This window comes from Littorina saxatilis, linkage group LG3 (genome assembly GCF_037325665.1).
Source record: "Littorina saxatilis isolate snail1 linkage group LG3, US_GU_Lsax_2.0, whole genome shotgun sequence".
NCBI lineage: Eukaryota > Metazoa > Mollusca > Gastropoda > Littorinimorpha > Littorinidae > Littorina > Littorina saxatilis.
In genome coordinates, this window is record NC_090247.1 from 20,309,579 (window position 1) to 20,326,577 (window position 16,999).

The following is a 16,999-nucleotide window of genomic DNA, read 5'->3' on the forward strand; positions in this document are numbered from 1 at the left end:
TTATTTCATTATGCCCTTATTTCCTTATGGCTGTAAATATTTAAGGCCTTATTTCTAAAATAAGGGCTTAATTCCAAAAATATGGCCTTATTTTTGTAAGGGCTTATTTTTTGGATTTTTGACCCTTTGTGCCAAGGATATGTAAGCAAAGAGGGTAGAAGCTTCTATCCTCTTTGGTGTAAGTGACTCGAGTGTGTCGGTGCCACAGAGATAATTATAGGTGGTCGGTGCTGGTGAGGCAGAAGGGGTGTAAGTCGACCAATAGGTGCAGGTGCATGTCCTGTAAATGTTGACTTGCCTAGGCGGACGCGTGTCTGTACTTTTTTTTACAATACAGGTTGTCGTGTTATGCCATTCAGCAAAGTAAACAAAACACAAAAAATATGGCTGTATATTGTTCCATTTATTACTACAATTTTACTGATAAATAGGCATATTCGCATCATTTAGTTTTTAGTTCACAAAACATATTATATCAAATCATGCACACATAACGTTTGGTGGTTGAAGCGTTTTAAAAGAAAGCATTGTTCTTGAAGACCAGAACTAGAATAACCGAGAGATACACTGACAGTTCTGAAAAATGGCTGAACAATGTGGATGACTATGAACAACACACTGATGCCCGACGATGGATACACTGGTCACAGTCCTCACACGAGAATTATGAAGTCCACTGTTAGAGAAAAGAGAGAGAGGAAAAAACATTTAGCGGGCGGTGTGTCTTCAGAATGACGAGTAACTAAAATCACTTGGAGCCAAGAGACTGAGCAGCAATATTTGTACATAATACGGATGGTGCATATAATTATATCATGTTTTAAACATCACTTTTTTGATTAACTTAGGCTGACAAATGATTTATTGATTCAGACAAACCTTGCATACGTCACTTCAGTCAGTATTTTAACATTGTTTTGTTTATTTTGGTGCTTCTGGTGAGTGACATACCATAATCCAAATAACAAGCTTGACTGAAAAGTCAGACTGAAATGAGTTGTTGAAACTGAATTTCTCGGTTATGCCTCGGTCTCACATACTACGATTTTTCGGAAGTGTCGGGGATAGTTAAGTCGGCTAGGTCGGAAGTGTCGGATGCAAATTCGGCTCCAAATTTCACTCCCGACCTGTCCTTACGACTGATCCGACCATGTAGCCGACAAGCAGACGACAACCACCCGACTTTAGGGCCGACAAATCCGACATGTGTCCAGACACTTCCGACTGCAGTAACGACAATTCCGACTGCAGTTACGACAGGCCCGGCTGAAAAACTTCCGAACAATAGCCGACTCTCACGACCAGTGTAACGACTAAACCGACTAGCTAACGACTGTCCTAACGACAAATCAGACTGCCCTTACGACTAATCATGTCCGAACGAAACTATGCAACCGACAAATCCGACCACCCTTACGAGTCTTCCGACTACCGCTACGACTAATCAGAATCGCCTTACGACTAAACCGACACGCTTACGACAACCACCCGACAAATTTCTATTCGTCTGAGTCGGGAGGCTCTTCCGACTGTTTTGAAAATTTCAAAACAGTCTGACGGGCCTTCCGAACTATCCGACTTTTCAAAAACAAAATTGCTAATTCTCACGAACTCTCCGACCTCTTCCGACTTCCAGCCGACTACCTAAAGTCGGGTGACATTCGTAGATGTGAGACCGAGGCATTACAGCCAAATCTTTTCTAAGTGCAATGGGGATTTGGGTAGGGGATGGGGGGTGGGCGGGTAAAGTGTGTGACTCTTCAAAAGACCCATGACAGAAACAGTATAGTTGGCCAGCATGATTTTCGATAAACGTGTTTCTTTTTTAAGCCTCAGCAAAGGTTCATAGTCCACAGCAAACTGATTCTCTTGTCATCTTGAAGCTTGAGCACGCCATTATAAAAATAAGCAGTTGTAAGCCGCAGTCATGAGCAACGTTTTGTGAGACAAAACAAATGAGTATAACTATTGATCATTAACACACACACACACACACACACACACACACACACACACGTACACACGTACACACACACACACACACATTGATAAAGTTACCGTCCTTTCCCCGTACACGGTCATATTCACTGCCACCGATCTGTCCAGGCTGTTCACATGTATGATCATCCTTTTACACACACACACACACACACACACACACACACACACACACACACACACACACACACACACACACACACACACACACACACACACATACACACACTTTTGATGTAATAGAGAGAATAACAACAAACCATTCTTAGAACTTATGTCGCTTTTATGCGAGCTGGAACCAGGGGAGGTTCTTTGGGTGGCAAGGAATCAATAAACTCCCGCATCCTTTTCTTCAGTATTTCTGCCTCCGTGTTCTGTTGGAAAATATACGTCTTTATTGAGCTAGCATACATGTACGAAACTCACTCACACAAAGAGATTCATATTATGACACATAAACAAATGCCACGCTAGTATAGAGACTCAGTTACAGACAGACAGACACTCACACGCACTCACACATTTTCTCACCCCACCACCCCTCCCCTTCTCTCTCTCTCTTTCTCTCCCTTCTCTATCTCTCTCTCTCTCTCTCATTCTACCCCCTCCTCTATCTCATTCTCCCCCCTCCTCTATCTCATTCTCCCCCCTCCTCTATCTCATTTCCCCCCTCTATCTCATTCTCCCTCCTCCTCTATCTCATTCTCCCCCCCCCTCCTCTATCTCATTCTCCCCCTCCTCTATCTCATTCCCCCTCCTCTATCTCATTTCCCCCCTCCTCTATCTCATTCTCCCCCCCTCCTCTATCTCATTCTCCCTCCACCCCTCCTCTATCTCATTCGCCCCCCTCCTCTATCTCATTCTCCCCCCTCCTCTATCTCATTTTCCTCCCTCCTCTATCTCATTCGCCCCCCTCCTCTATCTCATTCTCCCTCCTCCTCTATCTCATTCTCCCCCCTCCTCTATCTCATTCTCCCCCCTCCTCTATCTCATTCTCCCCCCTCCTCTATCTCATTCTCCCTCCTCCTCTATCTCATTCTCCCCCCTCTTCTATCTCATTCTTCCCCCCCCCCCTCCTCTATCTCATTCTCCTCCCTCCTCTATCTCATTCTCCCCCTCCTCTATCTCAGTCTCCCTCCTCCTCTATCTCATTCTCCCCCCTCTTCTATCTCATTCTCCCCCCCTCCTCTAACTCATTCTCCCCCCTCCTCTATCTCATTCTCCCCCCTCTTCTATCTCATTCTCCCTCCACCCCTCCTCTTTCTCATTCTCCCCCCTCCTCTATCTCATTCTCCCCCCTCCTCTATCTCATTCTCCCCCCTCCTCTATCTCATTTCCCCCCCCTCTATCTCATTCTCCCCCCTCCTCTATCTCATTCTCCCCCCCTCCTCTATCTCATTCTCCCCCCTCCTCTATCTCATTCTCCCCCCTCCTCTATCTCATTCTCCCCCCTCCTCTATCTCATTCTCCCCCCTCCTCTATCTCATTCTCCCCCCCCCCTTCCTCTATCTCATTCTCCCCCCTCCTCTATCTCATTCTCCCCCCCCCCTCCTCTATCTCATTCTCTCCCCCTCCTCTATCTCATTCTCCCCCCTCCTCTATCTCATTCTCCCCCCCTCTATCTCATTCTCCCCCCCTCCTCTATCTCATTCTCCCCCCCTCCTCTATCTCATTCTCCCCCCTCCTCTATCTCATTCTCCCTCCTCCTCTATCTCATTCTCTCCCCCCCTCTTCTATCTCATTCTCCCCCCCTCCTCTATCTCATTCTCCCCCCCCCCCTCTTCTATCTCATTCTCCCCCCCTCCTCTATCTCATTCTCCCCCCCCCTCCTCTATCTCATTCTCCCTCCTCCTCTATCTCATTCTCCCCCCCCCTCTTCTATCTCATTCTCCCCCCCCCCCTCCTCTATCTCATTCTCCCCTCCTCCTCTATCTCATTCTCCCCCCCCTCTTCTATCTCATTCTCCCCCCCTCCTCTATCTCATTCTCCCCCCCCTCCTCTATCTCATTCTCCCCCCTCCTCTATCTCATTCTTCCCCCCCCTCTTCTATCTCATTCTCCCCCCTCCTCTATCTCATTCTCCCCCCTCCTCTATCTCATTCCCCCTCCTCTATCTCATTCTCCCCTTTCCTCTATCTCATTCTCCCCCCTCCTCTATCTCATTCCCCCCCTTTTCTATCTCATTCTCTATCCTCCTCTATCTCATTCTCCCCCCCTCCTCTATCTCATTCTCCCCCCCCCCCTTTTTCTATCTCATTGTCTCCCCCTCCTCTATCTCATTCCCCCCCCCCCCCCCCATTTTCTATCTCATTCTCCCCCCTTCTCTTCCTTCTCCCTCTCTTTCTCGCCTCTCTCTCTTTCTCTCTTTTACTCTACCCCTCCCTCCTCCTACTTCATCTTCATCTTCTCCTACTGCCTCAACCCAACCCTTCAGCCCTAGTTTTAACATTCTCTCAACGCCAACCTACATTTTCTGTTCTTGAGAGAATACAGAGTCGCCTGGAGGTGAGGTATGTGCGCGTTATAAATTCTCGTATTATTATTATTATTATTATTATTATTATTATTATTATTATTATTATTATTATTATTAACACTCTCGGTGAGTCAACCTACATTTCTGTTCTTGAGAGAATACAGACGGACTAACACTTTCTGAACGTCAACCTACATTTCTGTTCTTGAGAGAATACAGACTAACACTCTCTGAACGTCAACCTACATTTCTGTTCTTGAGAGAATACAGACTAACACTCTCTGAACGTCAACCTACATTTCTGTTCTTGTGAGAATACAGACGGACTAACACTTTCTGAACGTCAACCTACATTTCTGTTCTTGTGAGAATACAGACTAACGCTCTCTGAACGTCAACCTACATTTCTGTTCTTGAGAGAATACAGACTAACGCTCTCGGAAAAGTCAACCTACATTTCTGTTCTTGAGAGCATAGAGGTTAACACGGCTGGCAGGGGCGGTGCTGTAGCTGGTGTCGTTGGTGTAGTAGCCGTCCTCCGGACCACCACCACCACCACCACCGGCACTATCATGAGTGTTTGCTGCAGCCAGCATGGACAGGGCACTGTGCGAGTCAGAGACAGTGGGAAGACCCGCCTTGGAGCTGCTGGCTTTCCTCGCGGTGAAGGTTGTGGACGTGGTTTTGCTGCCCAGCTCTGCACGGTGAGAACAGTATGAGTTATTTCTAATATGCTGACTGTTAGCAAATGATAACAGACCTGTCGAGAAAAAAGATATCAAGCATGAGCCTTCAGGCAAATGCTGATATCGTTTGTGAGACGGAGCAATGACTTGACTAGACTGTTTGGAGAGAACTGACCTGTACGTGAAAGGAGCGATGGGTTGCTTAACTGGAGCGCTTTGAGTGGTGACGACACGTAGCTAAACTGTGAACTGACATGTACGTGTGTGGAGCGATGGGCTGCTCAACGTGTAGAGCGCTTGGAGAGAACTAACCTGAACTGGAGCGCGGGGTTGCTGAATTTAAACGCTTTGAGTGATGGCGACACGTTGCGGAAACTGTGAACTGACCTGTAAGTGAGTGGAGCGCTGGGTTGCTCAACTTGAGCGCGAAGAGAGGGGGCGACACGTAGCGGCCACTGGGCACGGCTCTCCAGCGGGGCCTCTTGTACACCTCGGGGTCCGAGTGTCTGACCAGCTGAGCGCTGCCGTTACGGTACACCTGCTGGCACGCCACGCACCTGTCAGGATTGGGATAAGGATAAGATTTCATATCGTCCAGTGAGGTTCCCCTCGTGGAAATTCGGGCTCCTTTCTCTCTGGGGGAAACGAGTGCCGTACAGTACTGTGCTACCCATTTTTTAAATTCTTTTCCTGCATGCGCGTTTTCATGTTTGCAACTCCTGAGACGTTCGCTGTGAACTTGGGTTCTTTATCGTACGCATGCATGCACGAGGGGGGAAGGGGGGGGGGGGGGGTGGGTCCGACACCGAAGAAAGTTTGCACAAAGTTGACTCTGGGAAGTAAATCCCTCGCCGAACGTGGAAATCGAACCCACGCTGAGAGCGACAACTCAGTGGTTTTGAAGCTAGCGCCGCTACCGCCTCTATTCATGGCTCTTCTCGTCAATGCGTGGCCTGTCATTCTAACCCAGAAATAAATTCTTGTATACCTCGACGCCTGACTGCCTGACGTAGGTCGCAAGAGCATAACAGAGAAACACCGCAATCACCTCTTGTCAACGACAGCTCTCAAAAAACTCACAGTTATCTGCCCAAGCCCATTGCCCGTCAAGTAAAGAGAACACCTCATGCGGAGCTGTAGGGACAAGGGGATCACTGTTCACCCTGCCACAAGTGGCGCTTTTTTTTTCAAGCATTAGCTCCAAAATAGCACCAAAACACGATAAGAAATCGTTCTAAAGTCAGATTTTTTTTTTAAAGTTTGACAATATATCAAAACTGTATCACATTTAAGCCTTCTCCTGTTTGACTCTCTCTGCCTCCATTTATAGTCAGCGTGTATGGCGCACTATGCACTGTGTTCGACGATTTCTTCCACTATTCTTCGTCCTGTTTCTTTCGGATGACGAACAATGCAGCGTACGTACCGTTCTCTCAGCACTGGCTGGCTGGCGGTTCGGTTCCTGTAGCTGTTGTAGTCTAGCGGTCGGTGCATGGACAAGGTCTTCTTCGACCGGAACGGCGGGGGTTGCAGTAGGCTCGTGTCCATCTCGGGATTCCTGGGCAGGGAACACACACATTTATGCACACGCACGTGCACAACGACACGCGTGGTTGTGTAGCTGTTAATAAGAATATTTTATTGCACAAGTTTGGGAATTCGTTTGGACAGATGAGTGAAAACCGCATCTGTCAAAACGAATTCCCAAACCTGGGCAATAAAATATTCTGTATTCTGTTTTCTTATGTTATTACGTTGGACATCGGAGCACACTAGCTTTAAACTGTGTTACTTTTGCGACCAGTTTCTTAGTTTCCGGTGGATTGGTGAATGCGAGATAGAAGCATGAACTGACTAGACAAAAACAACGCCATTACGACTTATCAGTGTCGAACAAATTGCATGGCTTTTGTGCAAAAGCTGCTGGCGCGGATGTTCAGGTTCAGGTAATTTCAAAGCTCCTGCTACAATCTGAAACATTCCAATGACTGACTGGCCTGATAAGGAAGCTGAGGACTTTTAGGGCGTGTTTGAGTTGCTCAGTCCATCTCATTGTGAACGCCCTGCGCTGTGTGGTGCCTAGGAGCATGCCAACGCTCAAGCTATGATTTGAAACAACCCAGTCATTGATTGACTGACTCTGGCTGACTGTCTGTCTGAATTACTTATTGACTGATTGCCTGACTGCCTGACTAACTGGCTGACTGCCTGACTAACTGACTGATTGACTGACTAACTGACTGACTGACTGACTGACTGATTGACTGACTAACTGATTGACTGACTAACTGACTGACTGCCTGCCTGACTGACTGACTGGCTGGCCTGACTGGCTGGCCTGACTGACTGGCTGGCCTGACTGACTGACTGACTGACTGGCTGGCCTGACTGAATGACTGACTGACTAACTGACTGACTGACTGGCTGCCTGACTGACTGATTGACTGCCTGACTGCCTGACTGACCTGAGCACGAAGCTGAGGACCTTGAGTGCGTGTTCGAGCTGCTCCATCTCATTGTTAGCGTCGAGAGCGCTCTGCGCCGCGGTGTGGCTGGGCTTACGGTGCAGACCTAGCTGCTCCTGCACCTTGCGAGATCGGAACACCGCGTCGTCGTCCAGTAGGCCTGTACCTGTAGTGCACACACACACACACGCACGCACGCACGCACACACACACACACACACACACACACACACACACACACACACACACACACACACACACACACACACACACACACACACGAAATACAACTCTAAACCACGGGTCTTCAGTCGGCAGTAAGCTGCGTGCAGAAACACAGTGAGAGAGATATACTGAGAGACAACAGAGAGACAGACAGAGAGAGGTACTTGGTTGTTGAGACTAACAACTTGAGAGAGGGGGGGGAGACACATACACCACACACACACACTCACACACACACACACACACACACACACACACACACACACACATATATATATACTCACACACACAAACACACACACATACACCACATATATACACACAAAACACACACACACACACACACACACACACACACACACACACCGGCACACATAAATAGAGAGAGTGAGAGAGAGAGAGACAGACAGACAGATAGACAGACAGACAGACAGACAGACAGACAGACAGACAGAGAGGCCATCGGAGAGAGAGAGAAAGAGAGAGAGACTCAGACTCAGACCTTTATTACAAAAGGATAAAGGTTTTAGGCAAAGCCTATTCTTCCAACCTGTCCTTTATACCACACGTAAAGACGGACGCACGTACAAAATATAGATTGAATCATATAAAATACAGAAATACATTGTATGGAATGCAACACAATGTGCATTTAAGGAATTACATAAGGAGAACTCAAAGATTACAGAATTACATTGACAGAGTTATATCTTTCATTTGGGAATGAAGTTGCTCAGACCAGCCGTTAACACCAGTACAAAATGTTTAGCAAAATAACAATCGAACAAGACATTTCATTCACGAATGATGTGTGAACGTGACTGTCTCTTAAACATTTTCACTGAAGTTGCATTTCTTATCTATTTGGGGAAGGAGTTCCAGAGAAATGCTCCTGAGAAGGCTAAGCTCGATTTGTAGAGGTCTATGCGAGGTATAGGAGGGATGATTTTTTGGGACCCATATTTTTTTGTGGCATGTTTGAAATGTGATTGCAAATATTTAGGTCAGTCGTCATTTAGAATTTTATACATGAACACAGCCTTGTTTAACGTCAACTGATCTTTCAAGGGGAGGAAATTCAGGAGCTTTAGTTTATCATCCGTGGACCTATTCAAATCATACAGAATAAGTTTTGCAGCTCGGCGATGCAGGGAATTGAGTCTTTTTAAATGAACATCACTGCAGTTATCCCAAAGTGTTGAAGCGAAGTTTATATGAGGCATTATGTGGGCGTAATAGAACATTTTGAGTGCTTCAGAATCTGCGTAATGCCTTAAATTTTGATAACAGGTACAAATTCTTTGATACTATTTTGCAGATATTACTCAAAATAATGAGTTTGCCATTTCAACTCTTGATCAATGGTAACACCTAATAATCTATGTTCCCTAACTTGCTGCACTTGAGTTGAACCAACTGACAGTTGTAATTGTAAAGGACTTAATTGGTGTTTTTGTCTCGTGGTTATCACCATACTCTTTGTTTGAGAGAGGGGGAGAGACAGGCAGACAGACAGAGCTTGAGAGAGAGAGTTCACAGCACACATAAAAACAAGTCGCGTAAGGCGAAATTACTACATTTAGTCAAGCTGTGGAACTCACAGAATGAAACTGAACGCACTGCATTTTTTCACAATGACCGTAGTCCGCCGCAAGTGCAAAAGGCAGTGAAAGTGACGAGCCTGTTCAGCGCGGTAGCGGTTGCGCTGTGCTGCATTGCACGCTTTACTGTAGGCCTACGTCTCTTCGTTTTAACTTTCTGAGCGTGTTTTTAATCCAAACATATCATATCTATATGTTTTTCAAGGAATCAGGAACCGACAAGGAATAAGATGAAATTGTTTTTAAAACGATTTCGGAAATTTAATTTTAATCATAATATTTATATTTTTAATTTTCAGAGCTTGTTTGTAATCCGAACATAACATATTTATATGTTTTTGGAATCAGAACATGATGAAGAATAAAATAAAGGTAATTTTGGATCGTTTTATAAAATAATTATTTTAATTACAATTTTCAGATTTATAATGACCAAAGTCATTAATTAATTTTTAAGCCTCTGTCGAAGATTGTTTGACCAAAATTTCAATCAATTTGATTGAAAAATGAAGGTATGACAGTGCCGCCTCAACTTTTACAAAAAGCCGGATATGACGTCATCAAAGACATTTATCCAAAAAATGAAAAAAACGTCTGGGGATTTCATACCCAGGAACTCTGATGTACAATATTATAAAGATCGGTTCAGTAGTTTAGTCTGAATCGCTCTACACACACACACGCACAGACACACACACACACACACACACATACACCACGACCCTCGTCTCGATTCCCCCTCTATGTTAAAACATTTAGTCAAAACTTGACTAAAAATTAATGTAAAAATCACGGATCACAACCAGAAGAAAAGAAACAATGTGATACTTCTGATATTTTTCCTCAGTTGATGACTGCTGAGATCAGCAGAATTGTCGTTCTCCTCGACGTTGATGTCACTCTTGTTGACGTGGTCTAAGGACGGCCTGACCAGTGTTGCCTTACTGGTGCCAGGGCTGTCATCTCGTTTAGTTTTGCCCATCACATATTTCACACCTTCACATGACAAGACAATGACAAATGTATGTAAGGAATGTCTATGTTAGTGTACATGTGCGTATAATTGTAAGTCCAATGATAGTAAATTGCTCTTTTCGGTCCCGAAGTCCTGAGACATAGTTCTACTAGCCAAAGAGGCACACACAATAAACATACATTGTAGTTAAGTGTTCAAAAGTGTTCATTTGAACACTACAGAACACTATGTGTGCTACTTTTGCCAGAAGAACTATGTACAATGTCACAAAGCGTTCAAAACTTGAAACAAAAATGCGTTCAAATTGTGTTCACAATGTCAAAAAGTGTGCAAAACTTGTCACAGAAATGTGTTCAAAACATGTTCACTGCTGTCTAGAGTTCACTGCCACTGTGATCACTCACCTGAACAGATCTTGACGATCCTGGAATCATCATCTACTGGGGTCATCATCGTACAGAACTCTACCACTGGGTTAATCATCGTACAGAACTCTGCCACTGGGGTCACTCACCTGGTGAGATCTTGACGAGCATCAGCCTCCTGGGGTCATCGTCGTACAGAACTGTGCCACTGGGGTCGTGATCGTACAGAACTGTGACACTGGTATCACTCACCTGGAGAGATCTTGACAAGCCTCAGCCTCCTGGGGTCATCATCGTACATAACTCTACCACTGGGGTCATCATCGTACAGAACTCTACCACTGGGGTCATCATCGTACAGAACGGTGCCACTGGTATCACTCACATGGTGAGATCTTGACTAGCCTCAGCGTCCTGGGGTCATCATCGTACAGAACTGTGCCACTGGGGTCGTCATCGTACAGAACTGTGACACTGGTATCACTCACCTGGTGAGATCTTGACGAGCCTCAGCCTCCTGGGGTCATCATCGTACAGAACTCTACCACTGAGGTCATCATCGTACAGAACTCTACCACTGGGGTCATCATCGTACAGAACTGTGCCACTGGTATCACTCACATGGTGAGATCTTGACGAGCCTCAGCCTCCTGGGATCGTCATCGTACAGAACTGTGCCATTGGTATCACCCACCTGGGGGAGATCTTGACGAGCCTCAGCCTCCTGGGATCGTCATCGTACAGATCTGCGCCACTGGGATCATCATCGTACAGAACTGTGCCACTGGTATCACTCACATGGGGATATCTTGACGAGCCTCAGCCTCCTGGGATCGTCATCGTACAGAACTGTGCCACTGGTATCACTCACCTGGGGAGATCTTGACGAGCCTCAGCCTCCTGGGGTCATCATCGTACATAACTTTGCCACTGTGATCACTCACCTGGTGAGATCTTGACGAGCCTCAGCCTCCTGGGGTTATCATCGTGCAGAACTGTGCCACTGGTATCACTCACCTGGTGAGATCTTGACGAGTCTCAGCCTCCTGGAGTCATCATCGTACAGAACTGTGCCACTGGTATCACTCACCTGGTGAGATCTTGACGAGCCTCAGCCTCCTCGGATCGTCATTGTACAGAACTGTACCACTGTGATCACTCACCTGGTGAGATCTTGACGAGCCTCAGCCTCCTGGGGTCGTCATCGTACAGCCCTTTGCGCTCGTCCCCGTTGGAGCGGTACCTGAATCCAGGGATGATCCCGGTCAGCGGCCAGCTCTCCTTCCGGGGGTTGACGTCGTAGTGCGCGGGTTCGCTGGCCAAAGACTTGATGGACAGGCTGACCTTTTCCTGGATCTTGGCGATCTCCTTCTTCAGGTTGCGTGCGTGGTGCTGCTTGTTCTTCTCGTGCTCCTCCCACGACCTGCAGTCACGACTGGGACTTTGTTTCTTGGCTTTGTATGGGTACTACTTGACTCCGAAACCCCCAGAAAACCCAGAAAAACCCCGAAAACCCCATCTAAAATTACTACATCTTACTTCAAATTGAAGTTCTTGACATGTCTAATACAATTCATGCCTGATTTAAGCTATCTGCACCCTTATTTGTGTGTTAAGAGCCTGATCCTGTGCTTCAAAGACCCACTCCGCCAAGTGAAAACAGATTCGCCTCAATCTCCGTCTCAGAACTGGTCAGGCTTTTACATTGGATAAGACCACATCCCTCTTCTTGATCACATACCAAAAATGAACAGCCTGGGTGCTCTATGTGCACTGTGGTATTTTTTTTGTAAGGTATTCATTTTGTGAAAGGCATCGGTGCTTTTTTTCGGAAATAAAATACATCAAACAATTCCACCTCACCCTAGCGAGCAGTCAGGGTGTTGATTTTTGGTATGTAACCAAGTGTAGGGATGGTCTCATCCAACGTTAAAGTATGGCCAGATCGGAGACAGTGAGACAATGGGAGCGAGAAAAAGACACACACACACACACACACACACACACACACACTGTGACAAACACACACACACGCACGCTACGCACGCATGCACGCACACATACATACAAACACACACACACGCATACATAAACACACACACACACACACGCACGCACGCACGCACGCACACACACACGGCAAACACAGTTCAAATCGGACCTCTTGAGCCTGTTGTGGGTAGGGATGTCAGGCTTGAGTTCATGCGTGACCTTGTCCATCACAGCGTCCGACACTCTCTTTGCCACTGCATTCATCTTCACTCCTTGCATGGCCTCACAACATGAAACACCAGCGACCCATCGAGAGTACAGCTGTTTTTGTCACTTCTTCGAGGTGTTGTGGCTCTCAGACAGTATCTACTCTGCGATTTTCTCCAGGACAACATGCGATTGAAGTCATTGTTTGTAAGACGGATTTTCTCACAGGAAAAATCTTTCTTTCTGGATAAAAGATCGACGAGATGTCTGGCACATGTTTTTGTTTAGACTGGCCATGTTGTCTTGTCAATGTTCTGACGCTCGTCATCACAGTGTGTGTCGTCATATTACGTCCAAAATCCTGTCTAGTATGACGTCTGTGCTTGTGGATCTTCGCGTCATCGTCATTTCCCTCACCAAATCAGTCATCAGCATATTTGGTAAGTTGGTTGGCACGCACGCACGCACGCACGCATGACGGTGTCTACTCAGTAATGAATAAACAAAACAATGGCCTGACTAATTGTAACTGTAAGTCGGTCGGCTCTTCAGAATACTGAGGAATTTCCACTATGGAGAGAAAAAAGTCAGAAACATATCAACAAGAGGAAAATTAAAATCAAGAAATTTGACGAAACCCTACCAAAAGTTAAAGGGAGCATCTCGTTACTCCCCCGTATCGTTACTCCCCCGGCTCGTTACTCCCCCGTATCGCTACTCCCCCGGCTCGCTACTCCCCCGTGCCTTTTTTTTACACTTAAGTAATGCAGTTATTACTTAATTGAGTTTTCAAGAGAGAGAGAGAGAATTGAATTGAATTGAATTGAACTTTATTTAACAAGAGAGAGAGCATGTTTAAAGAACTTACAACTGTCAGATCTGCCTGTATATTCGTGTACAGTAGGTACATCTTTGAAAAAAAGTATATATTTTAAGCAGAAGAGTTACTATTTCAGAATGGTTGACTCTGTCATGCCTGTGATAGCTCTTGGTGATGTGGTCTTTTATAGGGGAAGGGCTCCTAATATGGACCACTTTTTGTTTCATGCTAATAACTAGCTTGTTTTCTTGCGAAGAAGTTTTGTGTTTGGTAGTCCTTCTCTCTTAAGTGAACCGTTAGGCCTAATTAGAGTGAAATAGCTTTGATAGACATTCAGCAAAAATTAAATACAGAAAAAATCACAAATGGTCCATATTAGGCGCCCAGGCTCCTAATATGGACCAGTGAAGCGGCCTTCACGAATCACTGTCAAAAGCCCCCTATACTTCAAAATAACGATACAACTTATTGTGCATGTCAGACTAATTCAAATATGCTTTAGATTTATCTGTTTCGGGTTGATGAGAGCATTATTTGAAGCACACCAGGAAACTAAAGAAGCATATCAAAAACAGAGTGAAAATAAGTGAAATTATCAACTTCCACAAAAAGAAGACAATTTTATATATTTTTTGAAAGCTCGAGGGCTAGTTATAGGTTATTTTCAGCAAGCTTCTTAATGAATTAATGAAAATAGCCTTTAGCTTTTATTTTCTTCGATTTGTTGAAGGTGGTCCATATTAGGGGACTCACACATACTTTGAGATTTTGCTATTATTTTTTGTTTGCAGGAGAAACGCGGGGTCAAAACTGCTAAAATGTAACAAATACGGTCTTAGCTCTCATATATAGCAATTTTTGTGTGATAAAAGCTTTGGCTGTGGACAGAAACGAGTCCGTTTTAGGCGTCAAATTTAGAGTGAACGCTGCCAAAAGTGAAAAAAAAAGATAAAAAGCCTAACGGTTTTGAGGTTTGTGTTTCTGCAACTGTTTTGACATGTGCAAGTTATCCAGAGAGGGTGAATACAGCGAATGAAATTGTTTTTAGCGCTCTAGCGCCGTTAGTTTGTCAGATCAAGAGGTGGTCCATATTAGGAGCCGGTCCATATTAGGAGCCCTTCCCCTAAGAGGGAAAACATCAATACGACCATTCATTAATTTGAGTAGTCTCTGGTCACATTTTTCAGGTGGTCTCTGCGGGTAATGTTAAAAAGGAATCCGGTCCAACCATAGCCTATATTGTCTTTTAAACGAGGTGGCCTCTGTTGGCAATGGTTTCTCAATGCAAGTTTTAGGCTACTGTATGGATATGACGTCATCAAATACATTTATCGAAAAAAAGAAAAAAACGTCCGGGGATATCATTCCCAGGAACTCTCATGTAAATTTTCATAAAGATCGGTCCAGTAGTTTAGTCTGAATCGCTCTACACACACACACACACGCACAGACACACACACACACACACGGCACACACACACACACACACACACACACACACACACACACACACACACACACACACGGCACACACACACACACACACATACACCACGACCCTCGTCTCGATTCCCCCTCTATGTTAAAACATTTAGTCAAAACTTGACTAAATGTAAAAAGCGTGTGGGATAGTCTGTTTTACATGTATGCAGAAGTACAAACCAATGAAGGCTGTGTATTTTCATAATCACATAATACTGTGTTATATGTAAGTTTGTGTGATAGAGTTTTATGATTTTTCAATGAAGACAATATTGACTGACAATGTAGAAAGCCTCACTCGGTTTTAAATGCCACGTCAGTCCTTTCATTGCACGTCCGTAAATAAAGGTTTCAAACAGCAGCCGCCGGATCTGGGGGGGGGGGGGGGGTGTGTTCCTGGGGTTCCGGAACCCCCCCCCCCCCCCCCCCCTGGCCATCCAATGTACCTCTCAGAGAAAAAAAAATGTGGACTTTGGACCCCTGCCTTCAGTTGGAACCCCCCCCCCCCCCCCCCCCCCCTCAAACGAACTTGGTCCGGCCCTGAACAGGGTCAACTTTTTCATTTTTCTTCGAGGGATGCTTTATTTTGTAGACTTTGATATGACTAATGAGATAACGACTGAGCAGAAAAATCCTGAATAGGTGTTATGTTCGTTTTCTTCTTTTTACATTTAGTCAAGTTTTGACTAAATGTTTTAACGTAGAGGGGGGAATCGAGACGAGGGTCGTGGTGTATGTGCGTGTGTGTGTGTGTGTCTGTCTGTGTGTGTGTGTAGAGCGATTCAGACTAAACTACTGGACCGATCTTTATGAAATTTGACATGAGAGTTCCTGGGTATGATATCCCCATACGTTTTTTTCATTTTTTTGATAAATGTCTTTGATGACGTCATATCCGGCTTTTCGTGAAAGTTGAGGCGGCACTGTCACGCCCTCATTTTTCAACCAAATTGGTTGAAATTTTGGTCAAGTAATGTTCGACGAAGCCCGGACTTCGGTATTGCATTTCAGCTTGGTGGCTTAAAAATTAATTAATGACTTTGGTCATTAAAAATCTGAAAATTGTAAAAAAAATATTTTTTTTTAAAAACGATCCAAATTTGCTGATTCCAAAAACATATAAATATGTTATATTTGGATTAAAAACACGCTCTGAAAATTAAATATATAACAATTAATATGAAAATTAAATTTTCGAAATCAATTTAAAAACACTTTCATCTTATTCCTTGTCGGTTCCTGATTCCAAAAACATATAGATATGATATGTTTGGATTAAAAACACGCTCAGAAAGTTAAAACAAAGAGAGGTACAGAAAAGCGTGCTATCCTTCTGAGCGCAACTGCTACCCCGCTCTTCTTGTCAATTTCACTGTATTTGCCGTGAGCGGGTGACTGACGATGCTTCGAGTATGCGGTCTTGCTATTGTATTTTCGCCTTACGCGACTTGTATTCTGTGAGTTCGACAGCTACTTGACTAAATGTTGTATTTTCGCCTTACGCGACTTGTTACATTTAGTCAAGTTTTGACTAAATGTTTTAACATAGAGGGGGGAATCGAGACGAGGGTCGTGGTGTATGTGTGGGTGTCTGTCTGTCTGTCTGGGTGTGTGTGTAGAGCGATTCAGACTAAACTACTGGACCGATCTTTATGAAATTTGACATGAGAGTTCCTGGGTATGATATCCTCAGACGTTTTTTTCATT

General features: G+C 44.9%; 1 protein-coding gene across 1 annotated transcript; it reads right to left on the reverse strand.

The window, feature by feature from the left end:
* Window positions 1-384: 384 nt before the first annotated feature.
* Window positions 385-13,333, reverse strand: LOC138961835 (uncharacterized). The gene is made up of 9 exons (XM_070333506.1): window positions 12,953-13,333; window positions 11,955-12,214; window positions 10,279-10,446; window positions 7,625-7,790; window positions 6,586-6,717; window positions 5,547-5,716; window positions 4,929-5,170; window positions 2,259-2,372; window positions 385-676 (listed from the first exon to the last, which is right to left on the reverse strand). Exons 1-8 carry the CDS (start codon window positions 13,060-13,062, stop codon window positions 2,271-2,273), a joined length of 1,350 nt encoding a protein of 449 aa, XP_070189607.1. The 5' UTR covers window positions 13,063-13,333; the 3' UTR covers window positions 385-676; window positions 2,259-2,270.
* Between the last annotated feature and the right edge of the window lie 3,666 nt (window positions 13,334-16,999).

What these genes read in the sequence shown, in the direction of transcription:
- LOC138961835 (XM_070333506.1), bottom strand. Translation starts at nt 13,062, where the DNA reads ATGCAAGGAGTGAAGATGAATGCAGTGGCAAAGAGAGTGTCGGACGCT. An exon ending in ACTGAGGAAAAATATCAGAA is followed by an intron (nt 7,791 to 10,278) that starts GTATCACATTGT and finishes TGTGCACTACAG; the next exon opens with GTACAGGCCTACTGGACGAC. An exon ending in ATGCTCTCAAGAACAGAAAT is followed by an intron (nt 2,373 to 4,928) that starts GTAGGTTGACTT and finishes ATTTTCCAACAG; the next exon opens with AACACGGAGGCAGAAATACT.